Source organism: Neomonachus schauinslandi, chromosome 9, assembly GCF_002201575.2.
Source record: "Neomonachus schauinslandi chromosome 9, ASM220157v2, whole genome shotgun sequence".
NCBI lineage: Eukaryota > Metazoa > Chordata > Mammalia > Carnivora > Phocidae > Neomonachus > Neomonachus schauinslandi.
The window spans coordinates 9798323-9820443 of record NC_058411.1 but is presented as its reverse complement, the minus strand read 5'-3'; the positions used below and the strand labels follow the sequence as shown (position 1 = coordinate 9820443).

The following is a 22121-nucleotide window of genomic DNA, read 5'->3' as shown; positions in this document are numbered from 1 at the left end:
GCACCGACGTGGATGGAACTGGAGGGTGTTATGCTGAGCGAAATAAGTCAATTAGAGAAAGACATGTATCATATGACCTCACTGATATGAGGAATTCTTAATCTCAGGAAACAAACTGAGGGTTGCTGGAGTGGTGGGGGGTCGGAGGGTTGGGGTGGCTGGGTGATGGACATTGGGGAGGGTATGTGCTATGGTGAGCGCTGTGAATTGTGCAAGACTGTTGAATCACAGATCTGTACCTCTGAAACAAATAATACAATATATGTTAAAAAAAAAAAACCGCAATGAGATACAATTCATACCCATTTGCGTAGCTGTCTCAAAAACCAAACCAAACCAAACTACAAACAGCAAAACAGAAAACAGGTGTTGGCACAGATGTGGAAGGGCTGGAAACTACCTTGCTGGTGGGAACGGTGCAGCTATGTGGAAAAAAAGGGAATGGCAGCTCCTCAAAAAATTAAATATAGAATTACCATATGATCCAGCGATTCTTCTTCTGAGTAAATACACAGAAGAATTGGAAACAGGGACTCAAGCAGTTATTTGTACATTCCAATGTTCATGACCACATTGTTCACAATAGCCAAAAAAACCGGAAACAACCCAAATGTCCATCAGTGGATGGATGGATAAATAAAAGGTGGTTGTATAAATACGGAAAACACTCCTGTGTTTCTCCTTTCCTCACACACGATTGCCACGCTTCACTCTGACGCCAGAGATGTGGGTTTCCCACACACCAAGCAATTCTCCAACACCAGCTGGTGGAGAATGTAACTCAATTCTGCAATGAACTACAATCCTACAACGTAACTCAGTTCTGACACTGTCCACCTGGAGGAAGTGTCAACCCCCCACCCCCGGTGAAAGGCTCAGTTCCCACAAGATTGCCCACCCCCGACTTCAGATGCCAATCGCTAGTCTGTGCTTCCCCGTCACGGCCCCGTCACACTGCAGTGAAATCCCGGCTAGCCCTGTCCCCTCCACACCTGTCGGGAGCCCTCTCGGGAAAGGACCTGGTGCCGTGTGCAGCCCAGAGCGGGGTGGGCTTGTCCACTTACGACTTCTTCTGGTCTCTCCTCCTCTTCCTGTTGTCTCTGGGATTTCACACCTCATCCCCTTCTGTGTTAAGCCCCCAAGATAGGGATGAAAACTCTATCCACCTCCCGAGATTGTCGCGAACATCAGTCACAGCAGTTATGAGTGCTTTCCCATGTGGCCTCGCGCAGCGGGTCATCCTGGGCCCACTTTATAGATGAGAAAATTGAGGCCCAGGGAGGCAGAGTAACCTGTTCAGAGCTGAGATTCTAAGCCCTGCAGCCTGGCCTCAGAGCTGGTGCCATGCCGTTCTGCCTTTCTCTATAGAAAGCAGAGCGATAGGAGGAAAATAGGTCTCCAAAAAGTACCCAGCAATGCTACAATGCAATGTCGATATTCTTCATGAATTTCATTTCATGTATGCCCTCCTTGTCTCTCATTTTTGAAGTGAGGCTCAAAGTAAACACCCACCGCATTCATTATTTTCACGAATGCCCCCATGGGCCAGGTAGTGTCTCGGGCCCTCTGCATTTAAGCCTTAGAACACATGGTGTCATGCAGGGAGTCCTGTTGCATCTGCAGTATCCTCGCCCCAGGTGGGTGAGCAAGGAGGTAGGTGTGTGCGAACCTAGGGCATGCACAGTCCACTGTGCCAAGGGGCACAGCTGTCCCTGCCTGCATCCCCCAGCAGGGGCCTTGCCTTGTACCCATTCAGCCCTGCTGTCAGACTCTCTTGTGTTACTCGGCTGGGCTTAGGAGCCTTGGTGCAGTGACGGATGGGAATGGCTCTTGGCTCAGTGTCAACCCCTGCAAGGCTGGAGGCCGGGGCAGATCAAACCCACATGGGTGACCCACAGACTGCAAAACCCTCCCCATATCACTGCTCATCTACCCAGCTCCAGATCACTGCTGGCTACTGTAATGCTCAATGCCCTTTAACAAATTCAATAAGCAAGATGCGCATGGCTTCATTTCAGTGGCTGGGTAGGAGCAGGAGGGATGGACAGCAATCAGTTGCTACTCACGGTCTGCAGAGGGCTCATACTGCCACCACCGGCTCGGCCTGGCTGTCCCGGGTCCTGGTATGTGTACAGTAAGCCCACGGGGCACCACCACTAAATCTTGTTGGCCAGCTTCCCTGCTGGTTAATGGTTAGAGGGGGGCCAGTGGGCTTCACCATTCGGTTGTCCCCCCCCCCCGGACATTAACCAATGGGCTTCTTTTCCAGGATATTTGAACAAACACAGCAGTGTGGCAAGTTAGCATTCTTCTGCTTTCAGTTCCCTGAAGTTTTCTTTTTAATACCAAAATGAGGCTGGAGTTGCATCAGTGCTTGTGGTTGCCAGGAGGCCCCTGTCACGGAAGCCACAGGTGCCCTTAGTTGGCCCAGTGGCATGGCACCTGTGAAGAACCAGGTGCTAAGCTCGGGCTGGGGATGAGTCTAATGTCTGGTAGGAAAGAACGTGGAAGAAAAGCAGCCAAGTGCTTCCCACGGATTATCTCATGTAATCTTCCAAAGACATTACGAATTAGATGCTGTGCTTATCACTTTTGTTTAGATAAGGAAACTGAGTCACATGGAGCTTAGGTGAGCTTCCCTTGAGATTCAAATCCAAGACCGTTCTACTCGAAAGTCTAGTACCTTCTGTCTTTTCTACATTTTTATTTATTAGTTCTCTTTTGGTTGAAAGTGACAGGCAACAAACTTTTTTAAAGCAAAAAAAAAAAAAGAATATATATTGGGTCTCATGAATGAGAGTTCTGAAGGGGGGCAGGGCTTCAGGCTTGGCTGGATCCAGGGGTTCCAAGTTGGGTATCATATCCCTCTGTCTCTTTTTAAAAAAAATTCTTTCTTAGCTCTTCTTTATTCAGCTTTCCTGCCTTAGCCTGTATGTTGAGGACAAAGGTGGCCACTGCAGCTCCAAGTTATTTGGTTCTAACTGGTTATTTGAGAGACTCATTTTTTCTCCCTGTTCATGTCAGTCCCCCAAAGGACTCTGGGCATGATTGCTTATCATTGGCCTGATCACAGCGTGCAGAATATTTGGCCTTGCAAATGCTAGCCAGGGTCCTGTGCCCTCTGCTGGTTGGTAACATTATTAATTCCAGGGAAGCTCTTTCCAGGAGTAAAGAGGAGAAGTTGCACCAGTTCTAGAGATTTTGGGGGCACTTCAGTTTTATTAATACTTATGGGTCTTTTTTTAAAAGTTTTTTTTTTAAGTCAATTTTGATATTTATATCTAGGAATTTATTATTTTTTTTAATTTTTTTTATTTATTCATTTGAGACACAGAGATACAGAGAGAGAGAGAGAAAGCATGAGCAGGGAGAGAGGCAGAGGCAGAAGGAGAAGCAGGCTCCTCGCCGAGCCAAGAGCCCGACGTGGGGCTCGATCCCAGGACCCCGGGATCACGACCTGAGCTGAAGGCAGATGCCCAACCATCTGAGCCACCCAGGCGCCCCTGAATTATTATTAAATTATTATTTTTAAATCTAAGTCATATCAGTAATTTTTTTGTTTCTATATTTTATTTACATATTTCCTCTCTTCCCCACCCCCCTTGATGAGTCTTGTTAGGGAAATCCGTCTAGTTATTTAATCTTTTCAAAGGATCAGCTTTTAGTGTTTAGTTTTCTTAATCCTTACTGGTTTTTTAAAATCAATTTTTTTATTGATTTCTTCCTTTATTTTTACTTTTTACCATCCTTTCAAACTCCTTGTTTTTTTAAATCTGTTGTTCTTTTTATATTTTCTTGGGTTAAATGCTTAGCTAGCTTTCCTACTTTTTAACATTTCCAGTCTCCATATAAATGTATTTAAAGTTAAAAGTCTTCATCTAACTTCTGACTGAGTGATGCCCCATAAATTTTTGATATTGACTATTATCATTGTCATGTTTTGATGTGTTTCTAATTCCCCTTTATTTATTTATTTTTTTAAGATTTTATTTATTTATTTGACAGAGAGAGACACAGCGAGAGAGGGAACACAAGCAGGGAGAGTGGGAGAGGGAGAAGCAGGCTTCCCGCTGAGCAGGGAGCCTGATGCGGGACTCGATCCCAGGACCCTGGGATCATGACCTGAGCTGAAGGCAGATGCTTAACCATCTGAGCCACCCAGGCGCCCCTAATTCCCTTTTATTTTTAACCCCAGGGTAAGTTAGTAATATATCATTTAGTGTATTTAGAACCTTAGGCTACTCTTTTGTTATTTACTTTTTTTTTTTTAAGATTATTTATTTATTTGAGAGAGAGAGACAGAGAGAGAGAGCACGAGCAGGGGAGAGGCAGAGGGAGAAGGAGAAGCAGACTCCCACTGAGCAGGAAGCCCAACACGAGGCTCAATCCCCGGACCTCATGATCATGACCTGAGCCAAAGGCAGACGCTTAACCAACTGAGCCACCCAGGCGCCCCTTGTGTTATTTACTTTTACTTCACTTTGGTCAACAAATACTATCTACAAGGCATACCTAATACATGTTGTTGGTTTGGTTCCAGACCACCACAATAAAGTGAATTTCACAATAAGGTGAGTCAAATGAAGTTTGTGGCTTCCTGGTGTATATAAAAGTTATGTTTACACTACACTGTAGTCTATTAAGTGTCCAATAGCATTATGTCTAAAAAAATGTATATACCTTAATTAAAAAATACTTTATTGCTAAAAAATGCTAAACATCATCTGAGCTTTCTGCAGGTCATAATCGCTGATCAGAGATGACCATAACAAATATAATAATAATGAAAAAGTTTGAAATATAGTAAGAATTACCAAAATGTGCCATTGAAATATGAAATGAGCGAATGTCGTTAGAAAAATGGTGCCGACAGACTTGCTTAATGCAGGATTGCCAGAAACCTTTAATTTGAAAAAATACAATATTTGTGAAGCAGGATAGAGTGAAGCACAATAAAACAAGGTATGCCTGTATATGATATTGAATGTGTGGAGCTTATTGAGGATTTTTTACAATCATATATGCTTTATTTTTATAAATGTTCCATGTTTTCTTAAAAATAATGGGTAGTGTCTGTTCAATATGCATAAATGTGTATACATATGTGTATATGTACAATTGCTCGAACTTATTTTTTTATTCAACATCTATGCTGATTCTCTATTTGCTTGACCTTTCTGTCTCTCAGAGAATGTTAAAATCTCCAATCGCGATTGTTCATCCATTTATCTCTATCAGTTGTTGGTTGATGTACTTTGAGGCTGTTAAAGCAGATGTACTTTTGATAATTATATCCTCTTGCTCTATTGCTAATTTTTCTTTTATCTCTGTTTCATATGACACATTTTGCCTTAAATTCTACTTTATCTAAGAAGATTGCTTTCCTAACTTTGTTTTGGTTCACACTTGCCTGATGTAGTCCATCCTCTCATTTCCAAACTATGTTTTCTTGTTTTAAAAGTGTCTAACATATACATTTGGTTGAATTTATTTTTATTATCCAAAAATGACATTCTGTCTTTTAATTGGCAAAATTAACCTATTTACATTTATCTTTAATTATTGTTGTATTAGGACTGACATACCATTTTATTTCATATATTCCATTTACTATCTGTTTTTTCCTTTTTGTGTCTTTTATTTATTTGCATTGAAAAGATTGAATTTTCTCCTATGGGTTCAAAAGATGTTTATTCTAGTTTTGGTATTATGGTGGTTGCCCTTTACTAAAAAACATTCAGCCGAGGTCCTAGCCGTCATGGGGAGAGACAAGCCACTCCCGCCATGCCTTGTCTGAATTCCTGTCCTCAGAATACAAGAGCATAATAAATGATTGTTTCCAGCTATTAAAATTTTAGATAATTTATTATTAAGCCATAGTACCTAGAATAGATTTAGATACCTGGGAGTGGGTGGGGTGCTGAATAACAAGGAGGGAATGAAGCCGCAGTTCTGGGGTCAGCTGACAAATGGGAGTTGGAAACGTTTTATAATGACAGTTAGTGGACACCTATGACCCTGAGGCGGTTGTTGTTAGGATCTTAATGGAAAGCGGGGACCAGGCTATAGGAAGGAAGAAGAGGACTCTTAACTATGCAGAGGGAGAAAGTTTAGCAATGCTGTTACCTGCGGTAACGTGAGTGTGGAAAATGTTACAAATGAGCTGGTAGCTGATGAGATTTCCAGGTGTGGAAGGTATGGTCTGGTTTATTCTTACTGCTTAGAGTAAAATGTGGGAGGTCCCAGATAAGCTTAAACATTTTTGTTAAATATACAAGAGCTAGAACTTTCTGAGTTAAAAAGGTAATATAGTTTCTCCCTCTTAGCCAAGGATATTGTCTTTTGAGAAGTACCTTGTTTAAGTAAGATTGAAGAGAAGTGACTTCCTGTCAGATTATCTTTTTCTTATTGATTGGTAGGAGTGCCGGAAAGAGAGATAAATATATTGCGAAAAACCTTCTCTAAATTTGTGGCCTGACTTTTTGCTGTCTGTATGGAATCTTTTGGTGAACATAGTGCAGAGTTCCAGTGGAGCCCAATCCTTCTATTTATTCTGCAGTCAATGCTGCTTCTGTCCTGTTTCAGAGACCTTTGCCTCCCCTGATGTTGTGAAACCCATTTTCTCATATTTTCTTTTTAGGTGCTTTGGTTGCTTTATTTTTCACATTTAGATCTGCAATCCATCTAGATCTGATTTATGTGTATCGTGTGAGGTGGGGATCAAATTCATCTTTTCCCATATGTCTGGGCCATTTATGACAACAGGGACTGTGTTCTTTAAAAGTGTCAGTCTCATAAAAGACGAAATGTGTTACCTCTTGGAGGAGATCGAAGAGGCATGGCATCTATAACCGTGTGATTCCAGAGGAGGAGACAGTGATTCTGGGAGGGCTTCAGCAAGAAGCTTCTTCCCGGGGTTGGGGTGATCCCGGAAAGACCAGCAAGTCATCCCTGATGGCTTCCTCAGTGCATCCTCCTTAACTGTGGGAATGTGTGCTACGAAGCACATTACTGAGACAATCTACAAGACTGGAATATGAACGGGACGTTAGAGGAAAAGTGTTGTACCAGTGGTGACTTTCCTGAAGTTGAGAGGTTTACTGAAAAAGAGTGCCCCCAATTCTTAGAAAATATACATGGAAGTATTTAAGAGTAAAGGGTCATGGTGTATAAAATGGACTGAGAAAGAATTCTGAAAATACATATACATATATATCATACACGGCGAAGGCTGGATGCGTCCGTGAGCCTAGCACAGCAGCGAGCACGTGGTCAGGCCTCGATCAGGAGAGCCAGAGCTGAAATTGTTGTTATTTTATCTCCTTAGTGACTGGCGCCTACAAAATACTGGCTACTATTAGTAACTGACATGAAGACTTTGTCTTTAACCATAAACCTGAGCCCCTTAATGGAAAAAAACTAGTTTTCTAAACGAACATTTCTCTTAGGCACTTTTGAGTCAGATGTCCATTTGTTAGTCACGTGTTCCCTGAACCGCTGGTCTGTGTGCACCAGACCCTGGCTCGTGGCCTTCGGGTCAATGAGACTACCTGGTTCAGGAGGCCTGGTTCAGCATTGATGCATCTGGGTCTCATTCGGGAAAGATCTGCTGGTCTTCCAGGGTTCACCCCAAACCCTAGGAGGAGCTTCTGGCTGGAGTCCTCTAAGAATGACCATCTTCTCCTAATGAAATCACCCCATCACGGATGTGTAGCTTGGGTTCCTCTTGTCCAACATTGCCAACCAGCAGAAGCTGGGACCGGCAGAAGCTGGGACCGGCAGAAGCTGGGACCGGCAGTGTTGATCAGGGCCTTCTAACTTCTGTAGCTTTGTGGATAAAACAATGTTGCCTGGAATCTCATCTCCAGGTAAACAGGACCTCGCTCTGGTGTGGGACAGGTCATATCAAGCCAGGGACCTATGGTGATCAGATTCACTAGGCAGGAGTCTTGGCTGGCCTTTGCTGAGCCCTGACTGGTTGTTTACCCAAGGAATCATGAGCTGTGTTGGCAAAGCAGGACGCCAACCTGTACTGATGGCCAATGTGGGGGTGGCATGGGCCAAATCTTGGACTTCAGAGGCTAACCTGAGATGTCCTTTGCTGGTCCCACAGCCTGCCTTTTGGCTGTGGTAGGTCAGGGGAACTGCCTGACTCCCGGTCTTGCAGCCCTGCTGGCCCACATTGCGGGACCCACCTGTTCCACCTCTACGCTCAGCCTTCAGGCTTTTCCTGGACCAAGCAGGACTCTAATCCTCTCTGGGCCTCCTTCACCCGGATAGGCAGGAAATCAGCCCAGAGGGGCGGCCATTAATTCACTGATAAGCTCCTGCATTGGCTGGCCCCCTTTTATTTCCCTTTAGATTTCCCACCTGCCAATTCTTGCTCTGTTCTGGTTTCACAGCTGAGTGTAAAGCACTGAGCATGGGGTCTGGCGCCCAGGGAGGACAAGAGCCAGCATTTAGCAAGCCCTGCCTGGGTGCCGGCTCTGGTGTTTCATGTGTATGGATCTATTTGATCCTGGCCAGAACCCACAGGGTAGGTATTATTATCATGCAGGATAGTACAGCAGTCAAGAGCATGGAACTGGGTTTGAATCCAGACCCTAGCTATGTGATGTCGGGCATCTTACGTCAGCTCTCTACACCTGAGCTAAGGAACAGAGATCCTGGTCTCTAGAATCTGTTAGGTTGTTGTAAAGAATGTCTGAGGTAGTATGTGGAGAGAGCACAGAACAGTGCCTGATGTATTCCAAAGCATAGGAATACTAATGATTATTGCTATTCCCATTTGCCGGACTGGGCTAATTGCAGAGAGGTTGGAGGGCTTACCCGTAGTCACACCAGCACATACAGGAATCAGAATTTGAACCCAGGCGCCTTAGCCAAAGTCCTCACCACAGAGTTCGGCTGCCTCTGGCTTCATGCATTCCCTCCCTGCTCGGTCCCACAGCAGAGCAGGGGTTCCGGGTACTCCAGTCTTGATCCGTAGGAGTTCTGCAGGGCAGATTCCCGGGCCCAGGAGGTTGGCGGGGTGTGGAGTGGCGATGGGAACGCCCCCTGGCGGTCCACGTGTGGCCTACTTGGCAGTAGCTTGAAAAAGTCCCAGGAGCAGGGGATGCTGCGGGCAAGTTCTGGGGCACAGTCCCAGCCTGCCCCTTGCTCTGTCACCAACTTGTTCTGTGACCTTGGGCAAGTTGCCCTACTTCTCTGAGGCTCAGTTTCCTAACCTCCCACCTTCCCTGAAGTCAGAGGAGGCAGGAGATTAGAATTGAAACAGTAAGAGAAATGGCCAGGACCTTTGGAATTTGTCAGGCCTGTCCCCAGTGTTGCTCCAGCAATTACTCATTATGTGACTTTGGCACATCCCTTACTGTCTGCAGACCTCAATTTTCTCTTCCACTAAGTGATGTGAAGAATTGTGCCCACCTAAGAGGGTTATTGTGTCGATGAGTGGAAATAATGCAATGTGTCACACACAGCAGTCGCAAGGTGCCCCTTGATGACTGCTCTGGCCACATCTGGGTCTCAGTGTCATGCCAGCCTCATTGAACAATTTGGGAAATGTACTCTGTTTCTCTAAAATCTGGACAAAAAGTGTGTAAATTTGATGTTGTTGTTTCCTTAAATGTTTCACAGAATCTGCCAGAGAAATCATTTGGGTTTAGGTTTCTTTGTGAGAAATGTTTCATACATGGATTTAATTCCTTTCAGTTAGAAAACTATTCAGATTTCCTATTTATTCAAGTAGGATTTTAAAAAATTCTCCATTTAATCTAGCTTTAAAAATTTATGTATATACAGTTTTTATAACATACTCATACTATTTTTTTTTTTTTAGCATGTTCCAGATGCTAAAAAGGAATGGAATGGTCCATTTTTCAGTTCTGACCTTGGTTATTTGTGCTTTTTTTTTTTTTTCTTGATCAGTCACACCAAGGGGTCGTTAATGTTATTGTATATCCAAAGAACTGACTTTTGAGTTTCTTAATCTGCCTTATTTTATGTTGCTTTCTATTTCATTAACTTCTGTTGTGTTTATTATTTTCTTTCTTCTACATTGTTTCATTTGATTCGTGGTTCTTTCTTTAATGTCTCCAGATGATGGTGACCTTATCATTTTTTTAGCATATATGCTAACATATGCATTTGGAGCAATAAAATTTCCTCCTCATAGCAGTGTTTGATGTATGTGTAAAGGGCGGTTTTAAACAGCTTTATTAGAGATATAACTTGTATACCGTAAAACTCACCCACTGACAGTGTATGATTCAATGATTTTTAGTAAATTTAGAGTTGCAGCCATGTCATCAGTTTTGGAATATTTCCATTGCCATGCACACAAAGAATCCCATAAACCCTTTCGCTATCAATGCCTACTCGTATATCCAGCTGTTGGCAATCATTGATCTGCTTTCTGGCTCCATGCTTTTTCCTTTTCTGGGTGATTTGTATAAATGGAATCACATAAATTGTAGTCTTTTTGGTCTGGCTTCTTTCACTTAACATATTGTTTTTGACATTTATCCACATTGTAGTATGTATCACCAGATATTCTTTTTTGTTGGTATTCCACTATGTTGATAGACCATAGTGGTGTGTCTATGGAGGAGGAAATGATTATATATATATATATTTTTTAATTTTTTATTGTTATGTTAATCACCATACATTACATCATTAGTTTTAGATGTAGTGTTCCATGATTCATTGTTTGTGCATAACACCCAGTGCTCCATGCAGAATGTGCCCTCTTTAATACCCATCACCAGGATAACCCATCCCCCCACCCCCCTCCCCTCTAGAACCCTCAGTTTGTTTTTCAGAGTCCATCATCTCTCATGGTTAGTCTCCCCCTCTGATTTCCTCCGCTTCATTCTTCCCCTCCTGCTATCTTCTTCTTTTTTTTTTTTTTCCTTAACATATATTGCATTATTTGTTTCAGAGGTACAGATCTGGGATTCAACAGTCTTGCACAATTCACAGCGCTTACCTGAGCACATACCCTCCCCAGTGTCTATCACCCAGTCACCCCATCCCTCCCACCCTACCCTCCCATTCCAGCAACCCTCAGTTTGTTTCCTGAGATTAAGAATTCCTCATATCAGTGAGGTCATATGATACATGTCTTTCTCCGATTGACTTATTTCGCTCAGCATAACACCCTCCAGTTCCATCCACGTCATTGCAAATGGCAAGATCTCATTCCTTTTGATGGCTGCATAATATTCCATTGTATATATATACCACATCTTCTTTATCCATCCATCTGTCAATGGATATCTTGGCTCTTTCCACAGTTTGGCTATTGTGGACATTGCTGCTATAAACATCGGGGTGCACGTACCCCTTCGGATCCCTACAAGAAATGATTATATTTGTCTCTGTTTCTACCTCTAATCTCTATGTCTCTGTCTATAGCTATCATCACGTGAGGATGTCTGTAGACCTATACCTAATCTATGCAGCCATCCATCCATCTTATGGAAGAAAGAGGAGCATGTTTGCATCCTCATAGCACAAGAGTAGTAGTAGATAGGGAGGATTTGTGATTGAGGGGGTAGGGGGCAGGATTGCTGGTGTGGTGTCCTTGAGTGGGTGAGATAAAATACCAACCAGTGGCATAGGTGGAGGGGGGCCTCAGCCAGGACCATGACCAGGTGCTCCATTGTAACAGGAAGGAAGGTGGAGGTATGAGCAGAGCTTCAGGTGGTGGGCAGATGATTACTGCCTATATTTTGCTAGTGAAAAAGGAAGTAAGGTCATCAGCTGGGTAGCTTCAGGTGGTGGGCAGATGATTACTGCCTATATTTTGCTAGTGAAAAAGGAAGTAAGGTCATCAGCTGAGACTGCTTTGGGGCAGGAAGCTCGGAGGTGAAGATGAAAGCCAAGTTATGGAGTATTTACTTAAGGCAGTGGGAGCATAAAAGGCTTGAGTAGAGAGTGATTGCTCCCAACCTCAATGCCACTTTTGAGGTTTAGTGATCATGAATTTAAAATGAGACCCATCAGTGTGTCGTATGTTTTTTTCTAGCTATATTCAGCAGTTCGCGTGTAGGCTTGGAGCATGGGGAGAATCGGAGGGTTTTGCCAAGCAGGCATGATAAAGACAGAGAAGGCAGAGGAGCTGAGTACAGGTGGTCATGGAATTTAAGCAGGGCGAGGAGCAAGCAAAGGCTGGAGGAAGAGAGGGAGGTGGAAACTGGTAAGCTCAATGGATCATGCATCCCAGTGGGTTGAAGGATTGTTGGGGTTGGATGCCAAAAGGAATGAGCTGGAGAGAAAGGAGGCAGTGGTCAGAGAGAGGACACTTGAGCTTGTGGCAGGTAGTGAAGCAGTGATGGTATCTTTGCAATGACTTGTGGAGGGCCCTGGGACCCAGCTGGCCCCTCGTGGTGGTGATGAGACAGTCCTATCCTCCACGTCCCACAGATAGTGCCCAGGCCACTCACAGCAGGTTCCCCAAGTCATGCAGGGGCAGGGGGCCTGCTGGCCCAGCGGCACCGAAGCACCCTCGCACAGGCGGTCATTTGCTGCGTTATTGAGCCAATTCTCCAAAGGAACACAGGTCTGCCAAGGTCCAGGCAGCAAGGGCATGAACTGACTGCAGGCAGAGGAGGAAGTCCAGAACCAGCCGGGGATGTGAAGCTGCCAGAAGGTCATGAGAGTGATCTGAGTTTGCAGATCCTCCCAGGAATATTAGTGTTGGGGCAGTGAGTTTGGCTTGTGATCGTGCTCCTGTTCTGGACCTTGGTGTGCTAATCTGTGCAATGGGGATAATGACTCAGAGGGGTTTTGTGCAAAGACCAGAAGATAGACCCATGAGCTGTGTGCTCAGCAGACATCAGTCTTGGTTTTCCTTTTTCTTCAGGAGCCCAGGATGGTGGAGATGGAAGGGAGGCAGGTCTTCTGGTCACCTGACTATGACTTTGCTATGGGATTCATCACTTTCCCCATGAAGAGAAGGTTGCCGCTGCCTTCTTCAAACATTAATAGCAGGGAAAGTCAGTTGAAATGAAAGGGGGGAAGATGGAATCTGGGGAGGGACCTCCGCCTCTGCTCCTCTGCTCCTGTCTCATCCATGGTCAGCTCCGCTGTGAGCACTGCCTGCAGGGACGGAGGTTCAGAGCACTGATCTGGGCAGGAGCCGCCCTTCCTCCGGGGGTGGCCACGCTGCCCCTCAGTCTGAGCTCAAACCCTCTCTGCTGGGGAGGAAGGCCAGGTGGAGAGGCTGTGTCCTGTGGCGGGAGACTTGCAATCGACTCCCGGTTCTATTGAGACTAGATGCATGACCTGGCATGTCCTGTCCTCCGGTGGAGACCGTTTCTGCAACCAAAGGGATCACGGATGCTGTCTCTCCCCATTGGGCCTGGCTGGAGGGCTCGCTGTCCTGCTCTGTGCAGTCCCTCCTCTACGGCAGGGTCCCCTCTGCCCCGTCACCATGTGTGCTCATGAGACGCTCTTGCCTCTCATTGCTTTCCCTTTGCCCCTCAGAGCGCCGGTATCCTTTTTATTGACTCCTCATCCCCAAGCCAGTGAGTCCCGGTATTTCCACCTCCAAATGCCTCTTCTGCTCAACCCTTCTCACTGTCCACACTGCCTGTCTCTGAGACCTGCCTGTGTGGTCACTGGGTAGCTCATCCACCTGCCGCCCTCGGAGCCTCAGGCTCTGCAGCAATCCCCTTCCTTAGGACATCGGCCTGAGCTCCTTGAAGTTCAGACGTAATCCCATCCTTGCTTAGAGCCCCCTGGTGGCCCTCCTCCCCCAGTTTACAGGGTGACTGTCCCAGCATCTCAGCCTGGCTGACAAGACCCCTCTGGAGCCAGATCCAGCTCACCGCGGACCAACTCCCCATCCTGCCTGCCCCCACTCACGCCCCCCCACTACTCACCTTCTCGCAAAGTTAGTTAATATTTCTGGGCAATTCCCCTTTCTATTCCCCAGAGATCCCACAATGGTGTTAGGACTTCAGGACTCAATCCAGGGGGCCTCGCCTCTGATTCTTATGGAACCCCGAGGGGACTCCCCTGTCCTCCAGGAAGGGGTCAGGATTGCAGAAACACACCTGGCCTCGTGCTCTCCACAGCTCCTCCCGGCTCCCCAGAGCAGGGGCGCTTGCCTTCGCGGTGAGCTTGGGAAAGGGGGCATCACCCCTCGCTCCCAAATGAGGCTCAGCCCTCTCCTCTGGAGCAGCTGTCCTCAGGACACCACTGGGGTGTTGCGACTCACCATTTCCACATTTGACTTCCCCACCAGCTGGGGAGCCCCGTGTGCCCCAGGGCATGGGACAGACATGGCATTGGCGGGGCCCCCGGGTGTGTGTTGAATGAAGGAGGAAGAGAGGTGCATTATGAATGGCCCAGACACCTGGGGCGTCTAACTTACCTTGGAGATCTTCATGGGGATGGTCTGCAGAGAAATGCCCGTGATTCCTGCGTGGTAACTGAATATATCCGGCATGCCCATTGAGGGCAGGAGCTGCTCCAGTTGGCTGTTCCCAGAGAAAGAGAATTTTGGAAAATACAGCCTGCTCCTGCTAGTTGGGGGAACGAGAGGTGAGAACAGAGCTGAAATAATATCACCTAACGAATGGCCCCGGCCAGCAATCCCAGTGCTCGTAGATTAATAGAATAAAACCCATGTCAGCTACGTCTACTGCGTGCCTTCAATGAACAGACCTGGGCCAGGTACTTTATAAGGGGATTTCATTTTGTCCTCACAGAGTTCTGGGAGCTGGGTGCTACCACTACCCACTTCTCATCGGGAGAGTAGGGAGAGCCCAGGAGGCTAAATGATTTCCCCCAAGTTATACAGTTTCTAAAGAGCAAGGACTGGACCCACAGCTGAAGCTCGCCCTCAAGCCGGGTTGCTGCCTGTCAGACTGGCCTGCCACTGGGCCCCGCCATCTAGGAGGCTGTCTGTCTGTCCGTCCATCTTCCTTGGGCCCCACACATAACCTTGCCCCATGACCCTGCCTGAGGGTGGCCCCAAGGCAGGGCTGTGAGCCAGAGTTCCTATTTCCTCCTGGCTCACCTTTCCCTGTCTGCACCTGAAAAGCACACAGGGGCTCTGCCAGCAGGAGGGCCCGATCCTGGCTGTTTGGGGTCAAGGCCACACGGAGACCGAGTGCCGAGAATGCGTCTGCCCTTGGCCTCCCTGTCTTCACCGCCAGTTGAGCCAACAGTCTTCTCACAGCTGCAGGCGCCTTGCAGGGGACCAAACGACGGGGAGGAGAGCTGAGTCTCTCAGTCCTCTCGAGGGGCAGGGCGCCAGGGACTGAGAAAGTTCTGTTGCGGTAAAAACCTCGACCCTTAGCCCAGGGCGGTTCACTCCATGACTCGTGGGCCAGGTCTTGGGTCGTGATGAGAACCTAGGGCGGGTGGGGTGCAGGAGCCCACAGTCTGCACCTGGGTTCATCCTGTAGCACAAAGGAGACTTTATCTTCCAGGGGTTAGCTTGCAATGTTTGGAGACATTGTTGGGGTGGTCACAACCGGGGCTGGGGGCGGGTTGTGCTCCTGGCATCTGGTAGATGGAGCATCCGGACATGCTGTCAAACATCACATGATGCACAGGATAGAGCCCCCCCCACCCCGCTCCCCGCCATGGTGAAGAGTGGTCGGGCCCGTAACGTGCTGAGACAGGATGATGGCTGTCGAGAAGGCACGTGCGAGACGGCGCTTGGTGATTTGTAATGGCTGGGGATTTTGAAGGTGGACCCAGAAGCAGCGGGACCTGCCTGGAGCCCAGGGTAGGGATTCCCAGTCTACAATGTGCATGTGAATCCCCTGGGATCTTGTTAAACTAAAGACTCTGCGTCAGGAGGTGTGCGATGGGGCCCGAGATCCTCTATTTCTGTCAGACTCCCAGATGAAGCCAGTGATGCTGGTCCACAGGCCACACTTCGAGTAGCAGAGACCTCGAGTACCTCAGGGGAGCAAGTGAGTTGATCAAGGGCATGGCAAAGAGGAGGGAAGGGAAGTGCGGGTGGCTGGGAAGCCATGACCAGGTGTAGAGAGGCCCAGTCCTGGCTCCCACTGGGTCACTCACGGGTCACGGCGAATATATCAGTGAATAGCCGGGGAGGCAATTCTCCAACCATGGCTTCCATTGTACTTCCATTGTTTGTTTCTAGGTCTTATGTGCAAATGCATGGCATGTTCAGATCCTGTTTGAGAGATGCTGGGTAAAGCTAAGTGAAATATTGCTCGGTCCTTTCCAACAGCTCCGTGCTTTAAACCCCTAACACGGGGCGCCTGGGTGGCTCAGTTGGTTAAGCGACTGCTTTCGGCTCAGGTCATGATCCTGGAGTCCCGGGATCGAGTCCCGCATCGGGCTCCCTGCTCAGCAGGGAGCCTGCTTCTCCCTCTGACCCTCACCCCTCTCATGTGCTCTCTCTCTCTCATTCTCTCTGTCTCAAATAAATAAATAAAATCTTAAAAAAAAAATAAATAAACCCCTAACACGAACCGCAAATCTTTCAGAGGAAGGTTTGATGCTTCTCTGGGACGGCACACCAGTTTCCAATGCTTGCAGGAGCGTTCAGCTGAATCCTGCCTAATGATTAGGGTGTGAACGGTCTCCTCTCCCTCTCATCAGGGGCCCCGAGACCAGAAGGGTCACAGCCCCCCAGTTGCAAAGGCAGAGAGGGTGGCTGTTGAGATGGGCTCACTGCGTTCGGGAGCAGAGACAGCTGGGGTTTTACCTTAGTGGGAAGGGCTGAGACCCTGTGTCAGACTTCTCTTTCATCAGAGCCTCTCTGTGTCCCTGGCCTTGCCTGTAGGAGGAAGACAGCAGTGGTGTGGCGGTGGCAAGCAGCTGGAGGACATAGCTGTGCAGGTGGTAGAAACGCTGGAGCTGGACCCAGCCCGGCCGCTGCATCATGGGCACCAGGATCTTGACCCCCTCGCTCACTGAGAAGGGTCTGATCTCAGTGAGCTTTGGGTCCAAGCAGTTTTCCACTTCCCTGAGAAGAGAGAGGACACCACCAGCATTCAGGGCAGAGGGCATGGGATGGCAGGTGTCTCATTCGTCCAGGAGGTAGTTCGCCAGGGGCTGCTGTGTGCCAGGCACTGTTCTTGGTGGGGGCAATACAGTCGTGCACAAGAGACTGTTGTTGGAGGGGAGCTTCCGTACCAGGGGGAACAAGGGACAAGAAAAATAAGGAAAAATATGTTCGATGGTGGTAGTGCTGAGGAGGACAGGAAATGCCAGGGGAGGGGAGAGCCTCCCTGAGAAGGTGACATGGAGGAAAGACCCGACAGGGTGAGGGAGTGATGGCATGACAGGGAGAATATCCCAGAGAGAGGGGATGGTATGTGCAAAGGCCCAGTGGCAGGAGTGGGTCTGGCATGTTCAAGGGACATTAGGAAGCCTGTGGAGCAGAAGGAGTGAGGGAGAGAGGGTGTTAGGAACGGAGGCCAGAGAGGGAATGAGGACCATTAATTTCTTCATGTGCAGACTGGAGGCATAAGAGCTACCTCATTGGATATCAGTGAGCATTCAGTGAGATGCTCCCCATGAAGCTGAGCTCAGTGTCTAGCACATAGTAGTTGCTCGGTAACTGTTGGCTATTAATTTTACTATTACAGGGCTCACTGCAACTCTTCAAAATATGACACCATTCTCTTCCCTGGTATCAGCTGGATGGAGAAGCTTGAAGGCAGTCTACAAGTAAACCGTGGGCTACGGGGCCCAAGGAGCTTTGTCAGGGTTGGGGTGAGCCCCCCCTCCTCCTTTGGAGCTGGCTTCCTGCCTTCCCTTCTCTTCTGGCAGTGGAGGCTCCCAGCCAGAAGTTGAGGGGTCCATCTCTGAGGGGCCACATGGCCAACCTTGCGGGGCAGGAAGCGCCGAGAACCAGGAAGCTGAATTTCTGAGCGCTGTAATCTTGACAGTGTCTGGATTCCAGGTGTTATACAAAACAATGTCTCCCATGTGAAGAAGCCCACAGTCTTGTGGGGATAAGACAAGTGATCAGAAAACTATGATACTGCTCATTAAGTCTTCAGGTTAAAGAAAGGAACACAGAGGAGAGGCATTTGTCCCCTCCAGTGGCTCTAACCCTCCTGTTCACTGAAGACCCCCAACTGTCTATGCACAGCCCACACCTCTTATGAGCTCCAGACCCAAATCCCCACTGGCCATCTGGTCACCTCCATCCAGATGTCCTAGAAACACCTCACACTCAGCATGTTCAAAACAAAAAAATAGTTTTCCCATTGCCACCTACTTTGGGGGATGGTGGGTAGGGTTGCCAGACAAAATCTAGGATGCCCAGTTAAATCTGAATTTCAGAGAAACAAGAAATCATTTTTTAATACAAGTATACCCCTGTTTTGTTTTGTTTCTAAATGTGGCAACCCCAGTGGTGGATGTTGTTAAGGAAGGCTTCCTGGGGGTGGTGACTTCGGAGCTGAGCCTTGACAGGTGGGTAACCAGTGGTGGGGGAAGCGGAGGGGAAGTGGAGAGCAAAGGGGTGGGTGGCCTGTGTAGAGACCCATAGGCCAGAGGGATCACGCAGTTCAGGAAAGGGGTGTTGTGTCATGTGGCTAGCCTGTGATGCTTTTGGAGAGAGGGAGAGTAGGGGGGGTGACAAGAGATGTGGTTGAAGAGATCAGCAGGGAGCAGGTCACTGAAGGGCCTTGTGGTCCGTCCCAAAGATGTGGAGCATGGTCCTAAGTGCTACAGCTGGGCTGGGGTGATTTAGAGGTTTTCAGCAGTGGAGTTACAAGGTCAAATGTGGCTGGTGGAATGGTTACCCTGCCTGCAGTGTGGAAAATGGGTTAAGGGAGGCAAACTGCAGTAGGAAAGCCTGTTAAGAAGCAGTTGCAACACTTGTGGTAAGAGGTAATGTAGCCTGAATGAGGCTAGTGGCAGTGGAGAGGGAAGGTGGGACAGACTGAAGAGAGATGAGGGAGGAGACCCCCGCAGGTCATGGTTCCTGTTTAGAAGGGTAGTGTGGGAGGGAAAAGAGACAGAGGATCTGCCCAGCTCATGGTGAGACCTGGTTTGGGCAGGCACCCTGAGACTTAGAGGGAAAGAAACGGGAGAGGGGATTTTGGGGGGTAGGAGAGACAGTAGGAAGAAATCCTTCTTGTTTTGAACATGTTGAACTTAGGGCACTTCTTGGACATTTGGGTAGAGGTGACCAGAGGGTCGGTGGGGGTTTGGGTCTGGAGCTCATGAGAAGTGGGGGCTGGGCATAGAGAGTTGGGGGTCCAGAGTGCGGAAGGGGAGGTCCCACTGGAAAGCCATGCTTGCCTAAGGAAGATGACTGAGGGAGAACTCTATGGAATGCCATTTAAAAAATTTTTTTAATTGCTATGTTAATCACCATACATTACATCATTAGTTTTTGATGCAGTGTTCCATGATTCATTGTTTGTGCATAACACCCGGTGCTCCATGCAGAACATGCCCTCTTTAATACCCATCACCAGGCCAACCCATCCCCCCCACCCCCCTCCCCTCTAGAACCCTCAGTTTGTTTTTCAGAGTCCATCGTCTCTCATGGTTCGTCTACCCCTCCGATTCCCCCCCTTCATTCTTCTCCTCCTGCTATCTTCTTCTTCTTCTTCTTTTTTTCTTAACATATATTGCATTATTTGTTTCAGAGGTACAGATCTGTGATTCAACAGTCTTGCACAATGGAATGCCATTTTTAACAGACTCCACATGAGAGGGAGGTACACAAAGATGGCAGAAGAGGTAGGAGAACCACGAAAACCATGCCAAGCCCACAAGAGGAGAGTGTCAGGAAGGAGAGTCCACAAAATAGAGTTAAATGTAGCAATACTGGGTGGACACAGAAGAACAGCGCCCCCTGCTCAACGAGGAGTTCCTTTTTGAGGAGGGGACGGGATGCAGATTGCAAAACACTTTGGGATGAGCCCGGGGCTCAGAAGAAAGACTTGTGTTTGGTGGCATGGGAGGCGAGCTGGGATAGCCCGCGTGGGCAGGACTGGCTTCAGGGAGGCGCAACCCGGCTGTCACAAGGGCCCCGAATGTAGCTTCATGCTCTGTAGTCGCCAACTTGAAAAGCGATTTTTGAACAAGGGTCCCACATATGCATTCACTGTGAAACACACAAATTATGTAGCTGGTCTGTGTGGGGGCACTGCGACCTAAATTTTGGTTGTAGTAGGGCTACAGCCTGAGAGGGACCCGAAACGTTCAGGAGAAGGTACCAGAAGAGGGAGGGGCTGCAGGTACAGGGGAGAGAGGAATCAAGTGGTAGGATTCTCAGAGAGGCAGGAAGACAATGGCAGGGAAGCAGAAATACTCGTCTTGGACAAAAGACGGATGAACTTTGTTACAAACTGCAGAGGGATCTAAATAATCATTTCTTACCTTTAAAGAATTTCTTACCTTTAAAGAAAATGTAATTGACCAGAATCAAGACTGTGTCCGGGTTCAACTCCTGGGCCAGCTTCCTGATCTTGAAGTGGGTCGTCTTGCTGGTGAAGTGGTGCATCTGCTCCCTGGCTATGTGGTTGTTCCCAAAGGGGATGAGGAAGACCTCTGTGTTCTGCAGGTTCTGGGCAATGTCGACAAACCTTTGCGCCAGGTGCCGCTTCTGGTCCACAAACAGTGTGCTGCCCACGTCTGGCCGGCATGCCGCAAGGGGCCGCAGGGAGGCAAGGAGTTGCTGACTGCAGTGTGCATGGACCCCGTCGTCTGGGACCTGGGTGAGGGGAAAGCCCAGACCCTCTAGGACCGGGGTGCGCAGTTCTGGCCTGGCTTGAAGAGCCAGCAGGGTGAGGGGAATGGAGAAGCTCAGCGGGGAGAAGATGATGTTCTTGCCTGGGCTCGCAGCCACCATCCACCTGTACAGGCTGAAGGCAAAGTGGGAATTGTTCAGGAAGGTTGAGGAGGCCGACAGGTCCACCGCGCTTGGATGATTTTCTTGGTCAGGAGCCCCTTGGCCACAGGCATGAGGAGCCAGCCTGGCCACCAGTAGCCAGAAGAACAGAGTGGGGTGCACCATCCTGGACAAACAGAGACACAGAGCACGGTCACCCAGTCCAGCAGAGCGTGGCACCCCGGAACTCTTCCTGCTGCTTTCCTCCTCCATTGAGAGTCCTGGGGTAAGACACAGGCTTTGGAATCAGGTGGGCCTGGGTTCGAATCCTGGCTCTGGAACTGTGTGACCCTTGACGTGAGCACATGGTGGGTGAAACACAGCAGGTGTTTGGTAAAACTAGAGGTGTTAGGGAAAAAAGTCCTAGCTCTGCCCTTCAGGCTTCTTTAGATTTTAGTTATAATAATAAATTCTACTTAAAATATAATACTCACAGTATAAACATTCAGCTTCCCACCTGCTCAACCAATCCTGCTCCCCAAAGGTAATCAGTTTTCAGAATTTGGTCTAGAATTTTTTCTTTGTTTGGGTCTGTATATGAATTAAATATATGCTATTTACACACAGAACATAGCTGCATGTATGAATAATTATATATACATCCTTCAAAATGAAGTGGAATCTATTTTGCAAATTGTTCCATTGCTTGCTTTTTAATTTGGTATATGATAGATGTCTTTTACTAATTTGTCAGTAGGCGCACATCATCCCATTATTTTAATGGTTATATATATTGTGTATGAAGGATTCACTTACTGTAAGTTATTAAATCAGCCTCCATTGATAGGTGTGGATATTTTTCCTGCTGTTTCAAAAATATTTCCTGAACATCTTTGTATATATATCAAAATGTGAGTGATTTTGTAGAGTTCATTTATGAATTTGGCATGCATATTTGAAATTTTCCTAGGTACTACCAGTTTGCCATCCAAAAGGTCTGAACCCATAATGTTCCTACAAACTCTGGGCCAAACTGTCTACGCCACCATGCTCTTTCTAATTGGGTATTGGCATCACTTTATTTTTGACTGTTTAATAGATGGAAATAGAGTGCCAACTTTTGTTGTACTTTTTTGTTGTTGTTCAATTGTCTTTTTTCACCTTGATTGGGTTGCAGGAAATTCTTTTTTTTTTTTTAATTCGTATTTTTTTAAATTTTTATTATGTTATGTTAGTCACCATACAATACATCATTAGTTTTTGATGTGGTGATCCACGACCCATTGTTTTCGTATAACACCCAGTGCTCCATGCAGTACGTGCC

At 47.5% G+C, this 22121-nt stretch overlaps 2 protein-coding genes across 2 annotated transcripts in view; both read right to left on the bottom strand.

The window, feature by feature from the left end:
• The window catches only part of LOC110571755 (corticosteroid-binding globulin-like), a 28768-nt gene extending 26588 nt beyond the window's left edge, over positions 1–2180 (bottom strand). The window contains 1 exon segment of the mRNA XM_044918045.1: positions 2067–2180. The gene's annotated coding sequence lies outside the window, so the exon portion shown is untranslated.
• A 10355-nt stretch (positions 2181–12535) lies between these two features.
• LOC123325700 (alpha-1-antitrypsin-like protein CM55-ST) lies at positions 12536–20983 on the bottom strand. Its single transcript, XM_044918044.1, has 4 exons — positions 20365–20983; positions 16703–16910; positions 14384–14489; positions 12536–12760 (listed from the first exon to the last, which is right to left on the bottom strand). Exons 1-4 carry the CDS (start codon positions 20981–20983, stop codon positions 12536–12538), a joined length of 1158 nt encoding a protein of 385 aa, XP_044773979.1.
• Between the last annotated feature and the right edge of the window lie 1138 nt (positions 20984–22121).

Bases quoted from the DNA above. Each gene is read 5' to 3' on its own strand.
- LOC123325700 (XM_044918044.1), bottom strand. From the start codon at position 20,983: ATGGTGCACCCCACTCTGTTCTTCTGGCTACTGGTGGCCAGGCTGGCT. The intron at 14,490-16,702 runs GTAAAACCCCAG...CTCTGGGAACAG, and splicing joins TCTCAGCCCTTCCCACTAAG to CCAACTGGAGCAGCTCCTGC. The intron at 12,761-14,383 runs GTAAGTTAGACG...CCCATTGCACAG, and splicing joins TCCCCATGAAGATCTCCAAG to ATTAGCACACCAAGGTCCAG.